Below are 17737 nucleotides of genomic sequence, written 5' to 3'. Positions count from 1 at the left end.
CCCATCACATTCCCAGATTATTGCTTACTTTCGTCAATAAATAAGTTATGTAAATAGTTCTGTAGATGGGCTACTATTGCACTGAATTTCAGAGGATTTGATCATATTTTATTGACATGATTCGCGTACATTTTTGTTTGCCGATTCGTTAAAAGGTTGGAGCTCGTTAACCATTTTGATCTAAAACTGCTCAGTTACAATTAAATAAAACACATAAAAATTTGGGGAACTTTATAACAGAAGTAATAAAATGCTGGCGGCCACCGTGGTGTGATGGTAGCGTGCTCCGCCTATCACACCGTATGCCCTGGGTTCAACTCCCGGGCAAAGCAACATCAAAATTTTTGAAATAAGATTTTTCAATTAGAAGAAAATTTTTCTAAGCGGGGTCGCCCCTCGGCAGTGTCTGGCAAGCGCTCCGATTGTATTTCTGCCATGAAAAGCTCTCAGTGAAAACTCATCTGCCTTGCAGATGCCGTTCGGAGTCGGCATAAAACATGTAGGTCCCGTCCGGCCAATTTGAAGGGAAAAATCAAGAGGAGCACGACGCAAATTGGAAGAGAAGCTCGGCCTTAGATCTCTTCGGAAGTTATCGCGCCTTACATTTATTTATTTTTTTAATAAAATGCTGCATTCAATTTCTGATATGAAAATTTGGTTCCAACTGAATTTAAATTTGTGTGTATATTTGTGTATTAACACTTTTCAAGAGCAAAAAATAAATGTCATCTTACCTTGAAGTTGACTCTGAAAATTTGCAGACGGGTGGCGCTTATGCGATGCATTTCTGTCTAGCTTTGCTGACACTTAGTATCCAAATACATCAGTAAGTATTTTTAAATAAGGTACACGTATGTATCTATGAGTGAACGTTCGAGTATACCCAGTCGACCAGATGAAGCCATAACGTGCACAATTGGAGTTATTATTGCCATGCTTGACTAGCTTTGAAACGGAACAGTAACAAGCATAATATACTTGCGACTCCTTGAAAATTTAACTGCACATAAGTTAGGTTGAACTGGGTTCTATTAACGGGGATCTTGGCCTTGAAAGCGCAGGGTACGAACAAAAATGGTGGTCGATTGTTTCCTTCTCTAACCCGCACTTCCTATATCTGCTATCAGCAACAAGGATACCCATCATGAACCTACAGTACCCTCTTTTCAGTGATAGGCGTAACTTTGTTAGCCTACGATTGTAAGATCTGCACATGATCTTCAACACTTTGCAACCCTACGCTTAGTTACAAAATTTTCCTGCTTGGTCGATCATGTGCAGCTCTCGCCTTCGTTACGGTACGTCTACGGACGAACTTCGAGCTATGTGGCCTATTTGGCGAGCTTATTAGCTTGCTATTAAAATTATACTACTAAAATATGTATTTGCGATTCTGTGCTGTAAGTAAATCATTTTAACACTTGAAATGGAGAAATCGATAGTGGAACGGAAAAACGGTGCTAAAAAGAGTACATCTATCGTCAACCCAACGATAGATGGCTACAAACTCAAGGGGGTTGAAACGTGGGATATTAAGAGATCCTGGCACGTTAACACTTTAGATAGGAATAAAATTCCACACTTGTAGAAATTTGTACTTGCTGGGCAATGATTTGTTGGTAGGCATGCAAAAAGGGTCGCAATGCCCTATCGTCGATGCTGTAAGAGTTGTAAAGATAACAAAGAGAATGAGACAGTATATCATGTGATGTGCAAATGCCCGGCGTCAAGTGCTGCTAGACAGCGCTCCCTTTCTGTATAACCACCGCCAGGTCGTGGAGTATGACATTAAGGACTTGGTAGGCTTTATCAGGTCCTCCAAATGTTTCAAAGAGGAGAGGTAATGGTGTTTTCTGTGGTATCGCAACTGTCCTCCTGACACCAGCTTATATGTGCCTCCGTGGCAGCTCCTTAAACCTAACTAACTTGAATTCGTCAATCAACGAAAATTGTCAATTCAGGTATAAATGGCTTCCGAACTCTCACTAAGTATTCCAAGGGATACGTAGTCCACGCCACCGATAAAGTAAGGTGAATTTAAGCGATTATTGATAATGGATGGATTATTGATAATTTCCTGTGAATGTCGATTACTCATTCTACTTAAGTAGTGATATGGAGTAGAAGGCTTGATAAGGTACTTTTATTTATGACAATCCTCCTCATGCATTAATGGGCTAAGATGTGAAGCACTAAATATCTTCCTTAACTTCGCATGGAATGAGGTGGTCATGATATCTGAAAACTTGTTTCCTTATGTCCTTTGTGAGAGTAAGGTTGAGAAGTGCCCTATATCAGGGCATCTTCACAAGTACTCTAGTAGATAGTTGACTTTCTGAGTGAGTGCTGTGCGCTCTTCAATTATTAAGTGTATTTTTATAATTTTTCTCGATCGCTCATCTCAATTATCTTTGATGTCAAAATGACGTCATATTCAACGAATCAAACAATTCAATATAATCGACTCACCATACGAGTATTCGACAATTTTATCGTTTTTGTATAGAAACGAACGTAGAGAATTCTTCAAAATACATGAGACAAAGCAGACCGCTAAGATATGGTGAACTCGGTATATCCATTGCGAAAACTTCCAAAATCCCCTCCAAAGAGGAGCTCAAAGCTTTTCTAAAAGTTTTTGAAAACTTTTCGAGAAGATCATGTCTTTTAAAGTTTTAAACTTTTAAAGTGAGACCTTTAGCTATCGAATTACTAATGTGATGGTGGGCCTTCATTATGCCAATATGACTGACATCAAAAACTACGTCAGATTGACTTGCTGGTCAATTGGTGTTAAAGTTTATTATGCCACTTAACTGACTTGAAATTGATAAAGCAGTAAAGCATTACCATATGAAGTTTCAATCTCAAATTTGTGATACCGGTGGACAATTGCCGTATTCACTTATTGGTCGATTTGAGTGTCACTTTGTAGTCAAAACGGTTAGAAAACGTAATTCACATGCAATGACAAGCTGTTTTCATTCCATGCCAAATATTACTCTCGTCTCTAGTTAAGGGAAAAAATCTGCAGAGAACATATTAGTAGTTCCTGGACAAAAGCTTGATGTTCATTAGGTCAAAATGACTGACACCAAAACTTGACATAAGTTGACAGGCTAATTAGCTTCGCTTACTGGTCGAATTAATTGTTCATTAGTAGTAAAAACGAACGGAAACTGTATTTGACGTTGTATGAAATGCCGTTTTTTCATTAGGTCAAAATGACTGACTTCAAAAACTGTCTCAAGCGCTGACCGCCTGGTCAATTGGGGTCAAAAGCGTTTCCATTATGTCAGATTACTGAATCGAAGTCGATAAAACTAGTCAAAACCCACGCTCAAATTTTGTGTTCATTTATTTCACAATATATTTTATTATTTCCCGTCACTTAATACGCTTTAATATTATTTTTGATGGGATGCTTCTTAGCAAATGATATTTGAATGTCAAATTTGCCATACTGCTGGGCAATAATCGTTTTCACTTATTGGTCATTTGAATTATCACTTTGTAGTCAAAACGGACGGCAAACGCATTAGACGTTGTATTACAGAGCGTTTTCATTGATATTGCCAATTTTGTAGTCAAATTTGATTTAGTGAAAACAAAACACAAGCGTAAGATTTAAAATTACAACTTTTCAGTGAAAGATATTAAAGTATTCGGAATTCAGGACTGACCTTGTGCAGTAGCTGGTGAATTTTCGGCTATCGGAGCCATTGTAAAAAGTTGGATGACTATTATACTGAGGTGTTATTGAGTAGCAGCGCGGTAGGCGGAAGAAACTCCGACTATTAGGCTCCGGCAGTCCTTAAGAGAAAGATTGACAGACTAGTCGTTTGTGTTGGTATACGAAGATGAACTCGCTAGCGAAGATGACAACCACATCTGTCGTTCCTATGCAACAATAGCAAAATTCGTCGCGCTTAAGTAAGGATACGACCCCACAAGTATTCCTCCAGATTATAATGGGTTTGTTTTCCATGAGATTTAAAAGTGCTACTTCATTATAAACAACTCCTAACTTGTGAAAATAGTATTGGTATTTTGAGTCTCTGTATTTTGATGTTATTAGTTGCTCAATACTGTCTCGTTTCCAATCGATGTATATTGGAACGACTTTCGGCTTTCCTTCTCAAATTTGGTTTTGAAAACAAACCGTTTCGGCGCTGTGCCATCTTCAGCGTAATTTTTTGTTCTCAATTAATTCGATTTCCTGCTTCTTTACGGTGCGCTTTTCCAAATGATTCACCGAGTCACAGCGGTGGAACGTTTTACATACGGTTGACTGTGTAAAGGGAACTACATACATATATATGTATGTATGTTTGTTTGCAATTTATTTTCCTTTTAAACTTTTCAAGTTCATTGCATTTCAAAATCAGTTGCAATTAACAACATTGAACCAATTTCGCTGTCAGGCAATTAAAATAGTTTTTACCAAAGTGAAGATTTAGAGACAAGCGTACAGCATCAAACTCGAATAGGAGCATAGAAAGATAGAAAAAGAACTTTCCGTTACATTTGAGACTCTAATAAATGCATTGACTGTCTGGGGACTAGCCACGCTCCCACTTGCACGCTCTTCCAAATCAACCACAAGCATCATGTATTAGACAGACAAACAACAAAAACGGTGTGGTAAGTGTACCACAATGCACTTGCCACACTTGCTGTATTCTTTATTATGTTTTTATAGTTATTGCATGCATTTACTGCGCCAGTAAGGCATGACATAGCGGAAATTAACACACAATTATTTTTCGCTAAGAGCAATGAAGGTGCGCCTACAGCAGACGCATTATCAACGCCACTCGTTGTGGCACATCAAGCCGCCTCATGCAAATATTGTTTGGCCACATAGAACTTGGTTAGACCACAATGGCGTCCCACTTATTTTATCGCACGTAATATTTTAGAATAGCTGTGTGTGTGTGTGTGTGTGTGCTGGCAGCAGCCGCAGCAGCCAACACACAATTTCAATTTGACAGCCCATCAGCGATGTCAAAAATTGCCGCCCCTGTTCGCTGTTAGTGCGCCTACTTTCATTCTTTTCTTGAGTCGCTTCTTAGAAGTGGGAATTTCCAGGTTTCGCAGTATTTCACTCAGTGCCGTAATGAAACTGATGTGCGCCTATAAAGTTGTCATCTAAAGATTTTGTTTTTGACAGTTGTGACACAGTGGTGGCCTTTTTTCATAGGCCGCCAACATGACACGTTAAGATCTGTCTATTGCTTTGGCATCTGCAGGGGTATTTGCTTGAACGGAGAATGCATAACAACTTTGTACGAGTATTTAAAACAGTAAAACCGGGATAAAGTGAATAAGGGCAGAGAGAAAATAATAAATGAAGTATGAGTATGTTCGGCCAAAACCTAGACTTGGTAGTCAGCGGGTTAAAGGGCCTCTCGCAAGAGGCCACTAATATCCACAGACCCGAAGGTTCGAGGAGTCAAAAAAATCTTTCCCTTTCACCCAAAACATAGATATCTGAATACCAAACAAAGGCGTCCGATTCTAACATAAGATTCGATTGTGCGGTAGAAGGTAGTTGAGGTGAACTACATGAATAATATGGTCGAGAAAGTTCACGAGCCGTTCGAAACTGAGGGCTAAGCAACGATATCAACAAACCTCGTATAGTCGGTTTAAGGAGTGAGCATCATGAAAGTCGACATAGCATTTCTTTAGTTTGCATACTGGGGCATCGTAATATACAGGTAGTCTGTGGATCTCCGGCATTCATCGAAGATCTTATCTATCAGCAGCAGGGTTCAAGGATGGTGTTGGAACACAGGACCTCATGCCGAAGCAAAAGTTTTTCGCAGGCGGAGGAACAGCTGGAGCACGTACTGAGAATGAAATTCTGAGCCTATGAGAACTCATGTTAGGCATAGAAAGCTACTGCAGGAATATTTCCGAAACAATTCGCCATCATCCATTACTAATTCAGTTTCCTATGCAGGACCACACAAGTTCCTCGCTCGTGACTCAAGTTTCATTACATAAAAGCCTTGGATAATTTCAAAATCGACATGAGGCAATGCAGAGACTTAAGAGTGACAGGAGAGCATCTAAAAACTATCTACAGTGAGTTTCTTAGTAAAGACTGTGGACTCAACTAAAATTCCTTAGCCTAGTATTTGCAAAGGCAGTAAAGTTGAGCATAAAGTGACAGCATTATTCCGTATCGTCGTCATCCAGCTAGCACATCTGGGGCGTTCAATATATAAAGGAGGAAGACATGTACTATGATATAACGAAGGATAAACAAGCTTTGCTCTGCTGAGCGCTTGAAATCAACAAGGAGACAGGCAGACCTCGACCCGCAGCAAGAGGAGGTGTAAGTACAGCATTTTCGTAGCTGGCTCGAGGTCTACCTCGCCAAAAGCAGGGAGCAAGTGGGCAGCGGAGTCGCAAAGTCTCCATTGGAAGACAAACTCAGTTCGCGCGTACATGATCCCCAGATAACTTTTTATCAAAAAGTATTTAGAGGCCACCGCAAGGGAGGTCAAGCAATGATTCACCACCGTTATCACCTCACGGTAGAAGAACACAGCGTTTTGATATCCTTACCTATTTGAGTAGATGTTGTCTTTCCTAACAGTTATATCGGTGGATAGTATCCTATCTACCGCATAATTTATAGCGGTGACCTCTGCATAAACGATACTGCAGTGATCGGGCAGCCGAAATTTCTGACAAACACGAAGTGCGTGGCACAATACGCTACTCACACCTCTCCCAGCCTAGATGCATCTGTGAATAGGTACGCCAGACTTCCGTCCCTAAGTTTTTCCATAATAAGAGTGGTGAATGTGGCAACATAAGCGGAAGCTGGAGATAGTTACACTGCTTTACTTGTGAGGTGAATCAGTCGTTTGGATAAATTCCCCTAACAGGATTCTCTCATCCACTCCTACGAAATGTGTTGGAACATGTGTCACCTTTTCCATGTTTAGACAAAAAGTTCTCAACAAGACATCCAAGGAGTAACAAAGGGAAAAAAACTTAAAGAAACAGATTAACTAACAGAGCTGCCCATTAGAAGGTAGGTAATCGGGTCATTACAGGTTTGTCGTAAATGACGACGCTGGAACTCAAATAATATTTTTCCTCCACAAAATCAATTCAGACTGACAAGCTGATTTCAAAGTAATACAGTGAATGCCACAGGACCATATATCTACCAAAAATCGGTTGAATGACTTTAGGTAGTACTGGCCCAGTATTAACAAACAAGCAGTGTCCTAATTCCTAACTGTCCAATGAGAAATCACGGAAAACTTAAGTGCTTACACACAAACAACTTTTGCTGGTATGTGGAGGAGATGGAGGATGTCGAACACTGCCTATGCCACTATGTTTTCTTCGTCCTCTTAGCGATGTGTCACTGTATTCGCTACCTAACGCTTACGCCGTGTTTATTTTTCACTTAGCGCATTTAATTCATAATTACCATAAACGGCAACTAATTTCAAGTGCAGCGATGCATTTAATGAAATTCTACGCACGAGTCTACGTTACCCCAATTGATTTGCATGACAATAAATTAGACCGGGAGGCTTGGCGCGGGCGCTCAAAAATGATTGTCAAGTTGATGGTAGGTACATAGAAGCCGCTACATACTTTTACATCAGTCGCCGTATTAGCAAACTTAATTAAATTATGTCTTTCCCCTCTTATTTCTTAAGATTTAGTTGAATGCTTACTTTGGTATTAGAAAATCAAAGTGACAATCTTTACATCTTGCATAAGTAATCATGCATAGAACTTGGTTAAGGCTCGATGTCGAAAATAGAAGTGAGAGTAAGTTCTGACTTACTGCTTTATTTATACTCAAAGGATGATATTCATCAATGTCGATCTACACATTTAGCCCATTTATCGCCAATTTTTGAAGTAGTTCCGAACAGGGTGTCTGTCCCTGCTACTCTGTCTTCAGATTGAAAACGACATTTTTATTGACGTCGATATCAGTGCCGATAAGTCCTGATCAGATAAAAAATTCGCAGAACGCTGCCGGTCCTTTCTGACATATTTATATATCCCGGAATAATGTTTGTCAGGAAATTATATTTAATACAGAAAACAGGGTTGAAAAGCCTCGCTAATGCTCGTACACCGATTTCACAGGATGGTTATCATGTCGATGCTCTTTTATGGCTTCAGTAATTGTCTTACTCTACGCACTGACTTCGTCTAGCACTGCAAACGACTGCTATTGTTTCGAATTGATGCTTTCAAGATGCTATAATCTAACAATAACTTAACTTTTTGCTTCGCTGATTATATCGGCTTTAGGTCGGTAGACTATGGGTATTTCAGCATTCCAACGAGTTTCAATTCTATCCCACCAAAACTATGTCACGGTAGCAGTAGTGTGATCGTGGGAATGACTGACCTAGCCTTCAATTACCTCTATTTATGTACTTTGGGATAAGAATCATTCAGATGCCCGTAGGATTACATTACCTGTGAGAACTGGCATGCAGATCTTTTGAACTGCTAGTTCAAGACAGATACTTGGACACCACTAGCCAGCTGCAACGAGCTTTTCAGCGATCGAACTAGAGTAAGCCTAGCAAATGACTTACAGACGTGACCTTCATTCCGATGGTAGATGGCAGGCGTTCTGCTGCGCTTATTAAGTTCACTGAGGCTTATTTATTCGTAATGATCGATGTTAGAAGCGTCCATCTGCGGTCTCACTGTAGTAGCAGCATGGAGGATGACTAGGTAGATAAACTTATTTTATACGAAAGTCTTACTCAGTTCTCCGAATATTTTACCAAAGGGCGAGATGTACGAGTATGCTTCGAAAAACGGCAGGCGACAGTGTTCACACGGGATGAGTGACTTGAAAAAAAGGCGTGAGTACCAAGTACTCATGAATCTCGATTTATAAACATGCAAGTGTAAGTAAGTCTTGAAAACTAACGATTTTATATAACCTAAAGCTCAGCCGGGGGTGAAAATTAAACCTAAATAGAGTTAACTTTGCCAAGAACTAATATTTCGCCCTCTTGGAGAAGAGCTTCGTGGGTTTCTTATCGGTAGCAACCGATACCGTTAAGTAATTTTTTTTTATTACAGGCTTACTCTCGGAAGCAAATTATTATCTTGGAGTTATCGGTTAGTTATCGCCGAGTCAAATGGGAAGGCTTCTTCTTAGATCAGTTTTCACTTTCACAAGCTTTTCGTGGTAGAAATACACTAAGAGTGTTATCCACACCAATGTCGAGAGACGTCGCCGCTCAGAAACACTTTTTTCAAATGTAAGATCGCGGGTTCGAATCGAGCTCAAATGGAAATGCTTTTTTCTAAGGTTTTTGGACTTTAACCCAGAATCTTGGGTGTGATAGGCGGAGTACGCCACCACCATACCACGCGTGGCCAACAAATTGGTAACACTCCGAAAAAAAGGCGATAACTTTTCAAAAACGATAAATGTAAAGCGCGATACCCTCCAAAGAGATTTTAGGGCGAGCTTCTCTTCCAATTTGCGTCGTTCTCCTGTTAGTTTTTCATACATTTTTCTTCCATCGGCGGGACGGGACCGCACGGCATCTTCAACGCAGATAAGTTTTCGCTGAAAAGCTTTTCATGGCAAAAATACACTCGGAGAACTTGCCAAACACTGCCGAGAGGCGACCACGCTTAACAAATTTTCTTCTAACTGAAAAAACTTGTTTCTAAAATTTTTATGCTGCTTCACCCGGCGCTTGAACCCAGGATCTTCGGTGTGGTAGGCGGAGCACGCTACCATCATACCACGACGGTCGAGAATCGATAGCACTCCGGTGTCAAGTCAATAACATTTAGAAATTTAGATAATAGACAATTTTTTGATAAACTAAGTATGGCTTTACGACAATAAGTCGATAGCTTTTCTATAACATTCAGATAACTTTTTTATAACAAGTCGACAACTTTTCGGTAACATTTTCGTAATATTTCGTTAACCTTTCGATGAACAGTCGATAGCTGATAGCAAAGTGAATTCAATCCAATTCGCCGTACAGAAGAATGTTATAAAGGCGAATCCATACCAGGTGGTGGTAAAGCGAATTCAACCAATTCGCCTGGCAGAAGAATGTCAAGTCAAAAGAAAATTTTAATTGGTTTCGATTAACTGACATATTAAAGTACAAGGCGTTGTATGGAAAATATCAAGCAGAAGCAATCAGCCAATGGCGTAACACCATCTGGTACTGAATTCGCCTTAAACTCTGCCTATGACAATTTATTTAGCACCTTGGAAACAAATACATACAGCAAATGATAAGCAAACATAAATGCATGCAACTCAATTTTCTACGCATTACGGGCAATAACTCCAGCCTGCAACTCTCTGCAGCTCAAGTCCGCTCGGCTATCTTATCGTCCAAACCATTAGTTTGTATAGAAAACAAATGCAACAAAATAAACAAACCAATTACGCCACACGCATGGCGCCGTCACAATGTATTAAAGCATCAAATCATAGATTTAAACTGAGCCAATGCTAAACCAAAATAAAAACACAAAAAATATAGAATTAAAGTCACCAGAAAATAAAATTAATTACAAGATAATGCAATTGCGTTGAGGCGAAAGTGATGATGGCGGCTACGAGCGTATAATTTAAATTGTAATTATTATTAGAAATGTACGATGTCCTAAAGCCTTTCAATACTAAACTATCCATACTCTGGTCACATTTTTCTGGTTAAATCCAGCTATTGAAAAATGAATTAGGTATAATGCGGCATTTTCATTAGAAACAATAGCGGGTTATCATTAAAACCTACTATGAAGAAAACAATTATGAAAAAAGGTCACATGGATGGCACTAGTACCGAAAAATTGTTCTAATGAAAGTGTTCGCGGTGCATCATTTATGTAGTTAGAATCCGTCACATCTAATTTAAATGGTAGAAAATTGTTGTTTATGATTTGAGCGGCGTCGCACTGCGCTGATGAAACAATTTTGTCGCGCTTGGTGGTGCATTTAAAACTCAAATCAAAACAAAGAAAAAAACCACTGACAATAGGATAATAAGATTGATAGTAATTCTTGTTGAAAGCCTATTGGAAAGTCATTAATTTTTAAAGGCAATAACTACAAGAAAAATGTAGGAGACGAGCTCAACTTAGCGGCAGGAACACCCGCAGTGTATTGAAAGCCGCAGTGCAGTATCACATGCTAGGGCAATGAAAGGTTTTTTTTTACTATGGGAAAATTATGCAAATTTGGTTCAAACATATTTTGAGTATTTAACAAGTATTGTGATTGAACATCTAACACACAAATAAATTGAGGCTGAGTAAAGAAATGTGTAAAAAAAAAAAAATATAATAAAACTAAGCTATTAGTGCCAGCTATTACAGGAATAACAGCAGACATAGAATGCAAACCACTTCAAAAACCTATAAGGTTGGAACTAGATGAGGATTGCTTTGCGAAGGGTCTTAGAAGCTTGGCTCAGTACGTGTCGTGTTAAGTCTATAGCATTAAAACTTAACCTACAACTGTGGGACATCTAGTGACATGCTATTCTTTGTTGTCATGTTATGTTAGTGTTTGTTATGCTATGATATGCTAAGCTCTGTTCATTTAAGAATTGAATGTTATGTTATGAAATTTCATGTTTTCCGCGCTAAGTTAAGTGGTATCAATGAACATCATGTTATGTTATGTAATTTTGCTAGGAGCTAGTTTACATACAACGAGATTATGTTGATTTTCATACTTAATTCCTAATCGATAATTAAATAACTGTCCAGTGCTTCCAAGCAAGAATTCTCCCCGCCAAATGGGAGACAGCACAACTAGTTCTCATACCGGAGGGCAAAGGACTCCACAAATGCACATCGACTTTCCACCTACTATGTATGTATGCTGAACAACAATGCGGCAAAAATCATGCACGGTGAACGTCAAAATGCTTCTAAGTCGGAACGACCTTTCAAGTTACCGAAATACATATCTTCTGCATTATCGTCATCGTTAATTCGCTATTTGGTCAGAAGTCACACCAGTTATCCCTACTTTGCGACAACTGACTACAATTGGGGGAGTCAAGGATACTCGAGCACTCTTCCAAATGCCCCTCCCAACTCTAAGGAGGGCTCCCTCTCCCATACTTTAAATTACGGGTGTCGATGGAAGAACTCTCTTTGCCAGAGCATCTTTGCCCATTCGCATTACATGACATTGCCAGCGAAGCGGCGTTTGGGCTATTATTCGTTGCATTCTCTTCATATCTGCGTTAAGCTTATACAGCTAATTATTATATCTCCTTCGACCATACTTTTCTCTGGAACACTCCAAGAACTTCTAACGACACCGATCATTATTCCGACCCATACATCAGGATAAGCATTATGAGTAACTTTTAGTGCGTCGACAGAGAACTTTACTCTTCAATTGCCTACTCAATCCAAAATAGCACTTACTGGTAAGAGTTACTCTGTTGTTTTTTTCTAAGCTAACTGTATTCACAGTCTTCAATTTATATCCCCCAACAGTGACATGACTGCCAAGGCGCTAATGGGCCGATTCTTTCTTGAATGAGAGTAAGTACTTCTTCTCTACATCTTGCTGTACATCTTTGGGATACACTGAGAGTATTCAATGTGCGAAACGACTGTCGGTCGGTCGAAGAAAGGTAAGGTAACAGGGCCCGATCTATGTAATTTTACGTCATTTGCGAGCACTGTGACGAATCTAACTCGCTTAACGGCAAACATAGACGATTAGAAGCCATGTATATGAAAGTGGCTCGCATACGCTTTAATACGACTCTCTTGTATAGTGCATAAGTCAGTGCAGTACCATAGTCAGAAATCCCTATTATCGCACGGTTCCGCAAAAGTTGCCTTGATCATTTCAGGAAAGAAAATCGAATTAAGACCCCTACTACACAACACAAGTAGAATGGATCAGAGCTGACAACAGCTGAAGAGCAGCAGTTCCACTGAAAAGTGGGCCAGACAATTTATCTCCGAGCTAGCTCACTAATGGTTGAAGCCCCAGCGCTCTATCAAATGATGTTGGCGTTGACACGATAAATACCAAACATTTTTCGATCTTTCATCATAGTTAGGACGCTCTGCAGAAGTGATAGAAAACATATACATATACATATCTATCTTACCAAATCAGGATATGGCTGCCTAGCCCATTGACTTAATAATATCAAAGGAGATAACTTATGTAAGAGAGCAAAAGTTAGTAATTAGATAAGCAATAAACAAAAACTGCTTCAGTAATGTCACGAACAATTTACAGCCTTATTTCAAACTCTCAAAAAATCCAACAAAAACGACATACAAAAACCAAAAGAAAGGTACATATGTCACTTGTCGGGATCAATTGCCCATTGGCGCCCTGAAAATGTGTCAGTACATTATTCTTTTGCGGCACATTTAACAAAAACAATTAAGGGTGCTTAAATGACTACACTTATTCCCATAACAGAATGCAAAGGACGCAAAGTCAGACATAAGGATATGTAGATGCGTATGTATGAGTTATACATATAAACATACATACATTGGGGCGATCAAAAATGTATTCAAGTGAAATGACGCTATAAGTGAAATGAGCTGAACCAGGAACAAGTGCACCAACTCAAGTGAGATGACCCGTCGGCATATTTTCTTAGGGAATTCGCTCAAAGGTTATGAACTGGAAAAACTATCACATTAACGTGATGCGCGCAGCATGATATCTATTGAGAAGGATTTTGGTTCATAAGATTACAAACCAGACTAGAATAGAGTTAACGAATTGAAACAATTGAACAAAATCTGAGCTTGGCTACCGATGTTCTTAAGTGGTCTACGAAATATTGACACTCAAGTCAATAATATTGCAATAACATAAACAGAAGTAGAAATTTGTAGTTCAACTGGTTAAAAAACGACAAAGTATTCATAATAAAATTCGCATCTTTTAAAAAAGTTGGTACATCATAACCATGAAATTTCTGTAAACAGCATCACAACAAAGACTACAAAACCACGATGACTGCCTAAAGACAGATGAGAAAGAGACAAATAAAAAAGACAATGCATGACCCCTACAAAAAAAGGCATTCCATTGTTCATTTTTTGATTGCATTCGAATTTGTCGCATACCATTTTTTTTATTGTGTTAACATATTTAGAGCATTTTTTTTTTTTAATACTACAAGTACCTAAATACAACAAATAAAAAATGCAATATGATCCTTAAAAAAGGACAAGGATGCATTTTAATTTATTGCTATGCCGGTGTTACCCCTCAATCTCTTAACGGTCCATATGTTAACAAGCAACTGCAATAAATAATGAAGTTCGATTTCGGAATTGTGTGAAGGGTGAGACAAAAGAGGATCAAATCGAAAAAAGGAAAGAATGTACAGACTAAAATGTCATGAAGAAAATGTCCTTATTCTGCGACTTATTGCCATTGGGATGTGATGACAAATTGTTGTGAATAAATATTTGACGCGCGGGGAAATTTATTATGTTAGAAAAAAAAACGTATTATGTTAAGAGCATGATCAGGTGAAGTAAGCCGTCAATTGTCTCGCTCTAAATTCTTCTTTTTTCTATCATTCGGCTATCTGAAAATTTTTACCAATGTTTTTCCCGAAAAAATCTTGTGTTTTGCACTTTTAAGGAGTAATATATGATAGTTTTAGTACTTTTTGCACATAAACTACTTAGTAGGTGAAAATCGTTTTCACTTTTAATAAGTGTAGTTTTTTAATGTAAAATTGTGCAATTTTTAATGTAAATTATATATTGTGAGTCTATTGACTATGTTATATGTCTATGTATGTATCTACGCGAATGTCTACGTATGTATCTGCGCGTGATTACGAAGTAGATATATTTGTAATGGCCTCTTAAATTAAAACTCATATCTGTAATTTCTTTTTTTCACCAGAAAATAAAATGGAAATGCCCCTGAAGATGCTAAAAAAGTTTTAGCGAAACGTCGGGAAAAACAGTGGAATGTTTCATTTGCACTAATCAGCGGTTAGATCGGACTAGCCTATGGGAAAAAAATTCCTCTAAAAATACATATATGAAAATCGATTTTACTGGGTTTAATTACAGAGATTCATCATGTGGGTATCTTTGGTGTTGGCTTCCATAATTAAGGCCGTACTAAACTGTTACGTCCATAAAAGTATTGTGGTGAATATTAGTATCACTATGCTGTTAGTTAATAATCACAACATCAATTCATTCAAGCAGCCACTCTTAGGTACACGTATACATCGAAGAATATCTCACATACACATATGTAGACATCAGCTAAGAGCAGAATTTGATACTCACATGTACACACGAATATGGCTAGTAGAAAAGCATAAACTACAAATATACATGTATATAGCTGGTAACCAAGCATGAGATACAATTATTCTCCAACACATTTCCGCGAAATGACTAGACCTTAGGAGAAATGGGTGAACGAGAAACGAGTACGTTGAGACGTCGGTACTCGAAAACATGGAAATCTACGAACAGAAAACATTCGACGGTAGAATAATAAACGAACAGATAAACACAATTTCTGACACAATATTCGAGCCTTTAAAACTAGTTTACAAGAAACAAAGTAATCACACAGGTACAACAGACAAACACATAACAACAAATAAACACAAAACAATTAACGCACCAAAACAGCAAACACACAAAGAAGGTCATTCGACTAAAATTACGGATTTTTACCTGCGCCAATCAGCCACACAAGCGTCAATTTTGACAATACCTGCTCGTGTACCTACGAACTATAAATACAGGACAAACGACTACAACAGATCAGAACGAAAATAGACACTGATGATGGCACAACGCCGAAACCGGTTTGTCTCAAAACCAAATTTGACAAGGGATGACGGAAAATCGCTTCAATATAGATCATTTATCCACCCTGTTGGAAAATCAACAAAACAAAATAAGAGAAATAAATGTGTTTTGTCAACCAAGGCTCCAAAACCGAAATTCCAGAAAGGCTTGTCACAGAGCATAATTTTTATTTTCAAGAAATAAAGATTCCTGTCAGAGTTTTATTGAGAATTCTTATTTTTTCTCTTACTAAATAACTGTTATACAAATAAATTTATTTTGTGAATCAAAGCGCCACAGCTGACATTTTAGATATCACAGAGAATAACTTTTATTTTCAATAAATAATGGTTTCTCTCAGAAATTTATTGAGAACTTGCACAATGGTTTGTCATAGAGAAACACTTTAATTTTCAACAAATAAAAATTGCTCACAGAGTTTAATGGAGAGAATTTATATATTTTCTCTAACTAAATCACTTTTTTTGGGGGAGAAAAAAATAAACGTGTTTTGTGAGTCAGGCCACCAAAACTGCAATTCCATAATAATTTGTCACAGAGAATAACTTTTATTTTTAATAAATAAAGATTTCTCTCAGCGGTAACAAATAAATATTCCTTACAAGTCCTGTGCTAAAAAAATAAAAATCACTTTTTTCGTTTTATGTTTTGTTTAACAAAAAAAAGTTTGGTTTTTATCTCATATATTTGCAAAATTATTTTGAATAGCAAGATATCTATGAGCGGTGTACTAAGGTTAGGTTAAGTTAAGAGAGCATGCATTAGAATTTCGCACACTTTCACTCGCAGACATTTTCGTCTATTGTGAGTGTCCTCAGCGGAAGCCGGGTGGCGGAAAAATCGCCCATATAGATCATTAGGTAGCAGTCCTCAATTTACCACTTGTTTCTCTGATGAACTTAAGTAGAAGTGAAAGATCCAACTTTCCAACGTCTGCCAGACTGTCGAAAAACTGTGCGCCAAGAAACCTGAGTAGTCTTGTTTGCAATCCTAGGCATGGGAAGAGAAAATGTGATGAATCGTTTTCTTCCAGGCATGCTTAACCAAAGAACCGAAATCATTTCGTTACGATAATCAATGTTAATAAACGAAACAAAGTCATTTCGTTTCGTTTATTAACGTTAAGAACGTCAAATTAACGTTAATGACTTTGTTTCGTTTATTAACGTTAATTATCGTAACGAAATGATATCGATCTGTGACGGCACCCGTTAGTAGAATGAGTAGGTAGTGTTAGCAGAAGTTCGTACAGTCCCCTATTATTAATGAGAGAAGTAACTTTGTTAGTCTAAGGTCGTAAGACCTACACATGATCATCGGCACTTTACATCCGCGCGCTTGGTTGAGAATTGTTGGTTTCTGTTAAATGAGGAAAAGATTTACAAAATTTGCAACTTACCGAGCCATAAACAGCGCCGCATGCATCCATACACAAATACAAACAAGTGGCAACACCTTGAATTTTTATGCGACCCACGTCGACAGTTGAACGTTGCAGTATTGCTGTAAAATATATAAAGAAAAAAAAAACATTTTGTTAGTGTTGAACTTTAACATACTTGATTAGAACTTCCGATAGAACGCACAGCACTCTTATTTAAACCTGGCTGAACGAAGCACTTATTTATTGAAAGAAAATGTAAAATAGAAAGAAGTAATATCACACAAATACACCAATTTTAGGCATGTAGGTCTATTCGCCTTGAAAAAAACTTAAAGACACTATCATTGAAAGCTGAAGTGTATACACTGAAAGAAAAAGACTGGTAAAATCAACCGAAATACGGGTCTATGGGTGGACGCCTTTTCGAAATATCGATATAAAGGTGGACCAGGGGTGACTCTAGAATTTTTTCCATTGCAACAAGATGTTGAA

General features: G+C 38.1%; 1 protein-coding gene across 3 annotated transcripts in view; it reads right to left on the bottom strand.

Moving 5' to 3' along the window:
- Positions 1 to 17737, bottom strand: part of bnl (branchless) — a 484540-nt gene that overhangs the window by 37645 nt on the left and 429158 nt on the right. For all 3 annotated transcript variants that reach the window (XM_067756622.1, XM_067756627.1, XM_067756635.1), the window contains one exon: positions 17261 to 17364. In XM_067756622.1, coding sequence (XP_067612723.1) covers positions 17261 to 17364 — 104 coding nt within the window. The remainder of the gene's footprint in view (positions 1 to 17260; positions 17365 to 17737) is intronic.

The sequence above is a fragment of the Eurosta solidaginis genome, chromosome 1 (assembly GCF_040869045.1).
Source record: "Eurosta solidaginis isolate ZX-2024a chromosome 1, ASM4086904v1, whole genome shotgun sequence".
In the NCBI taxonomy this organism is placed as follows: domain Eukaryota; kingdom Metazoa; phylum Arthropoda; class Insecta; order Diptera; family Tephritidae; genus Eurosta; species Eurosta solidaginis.
This window is presented reverse-complemented; position numbering and strand designations above follow the sequence as displayed.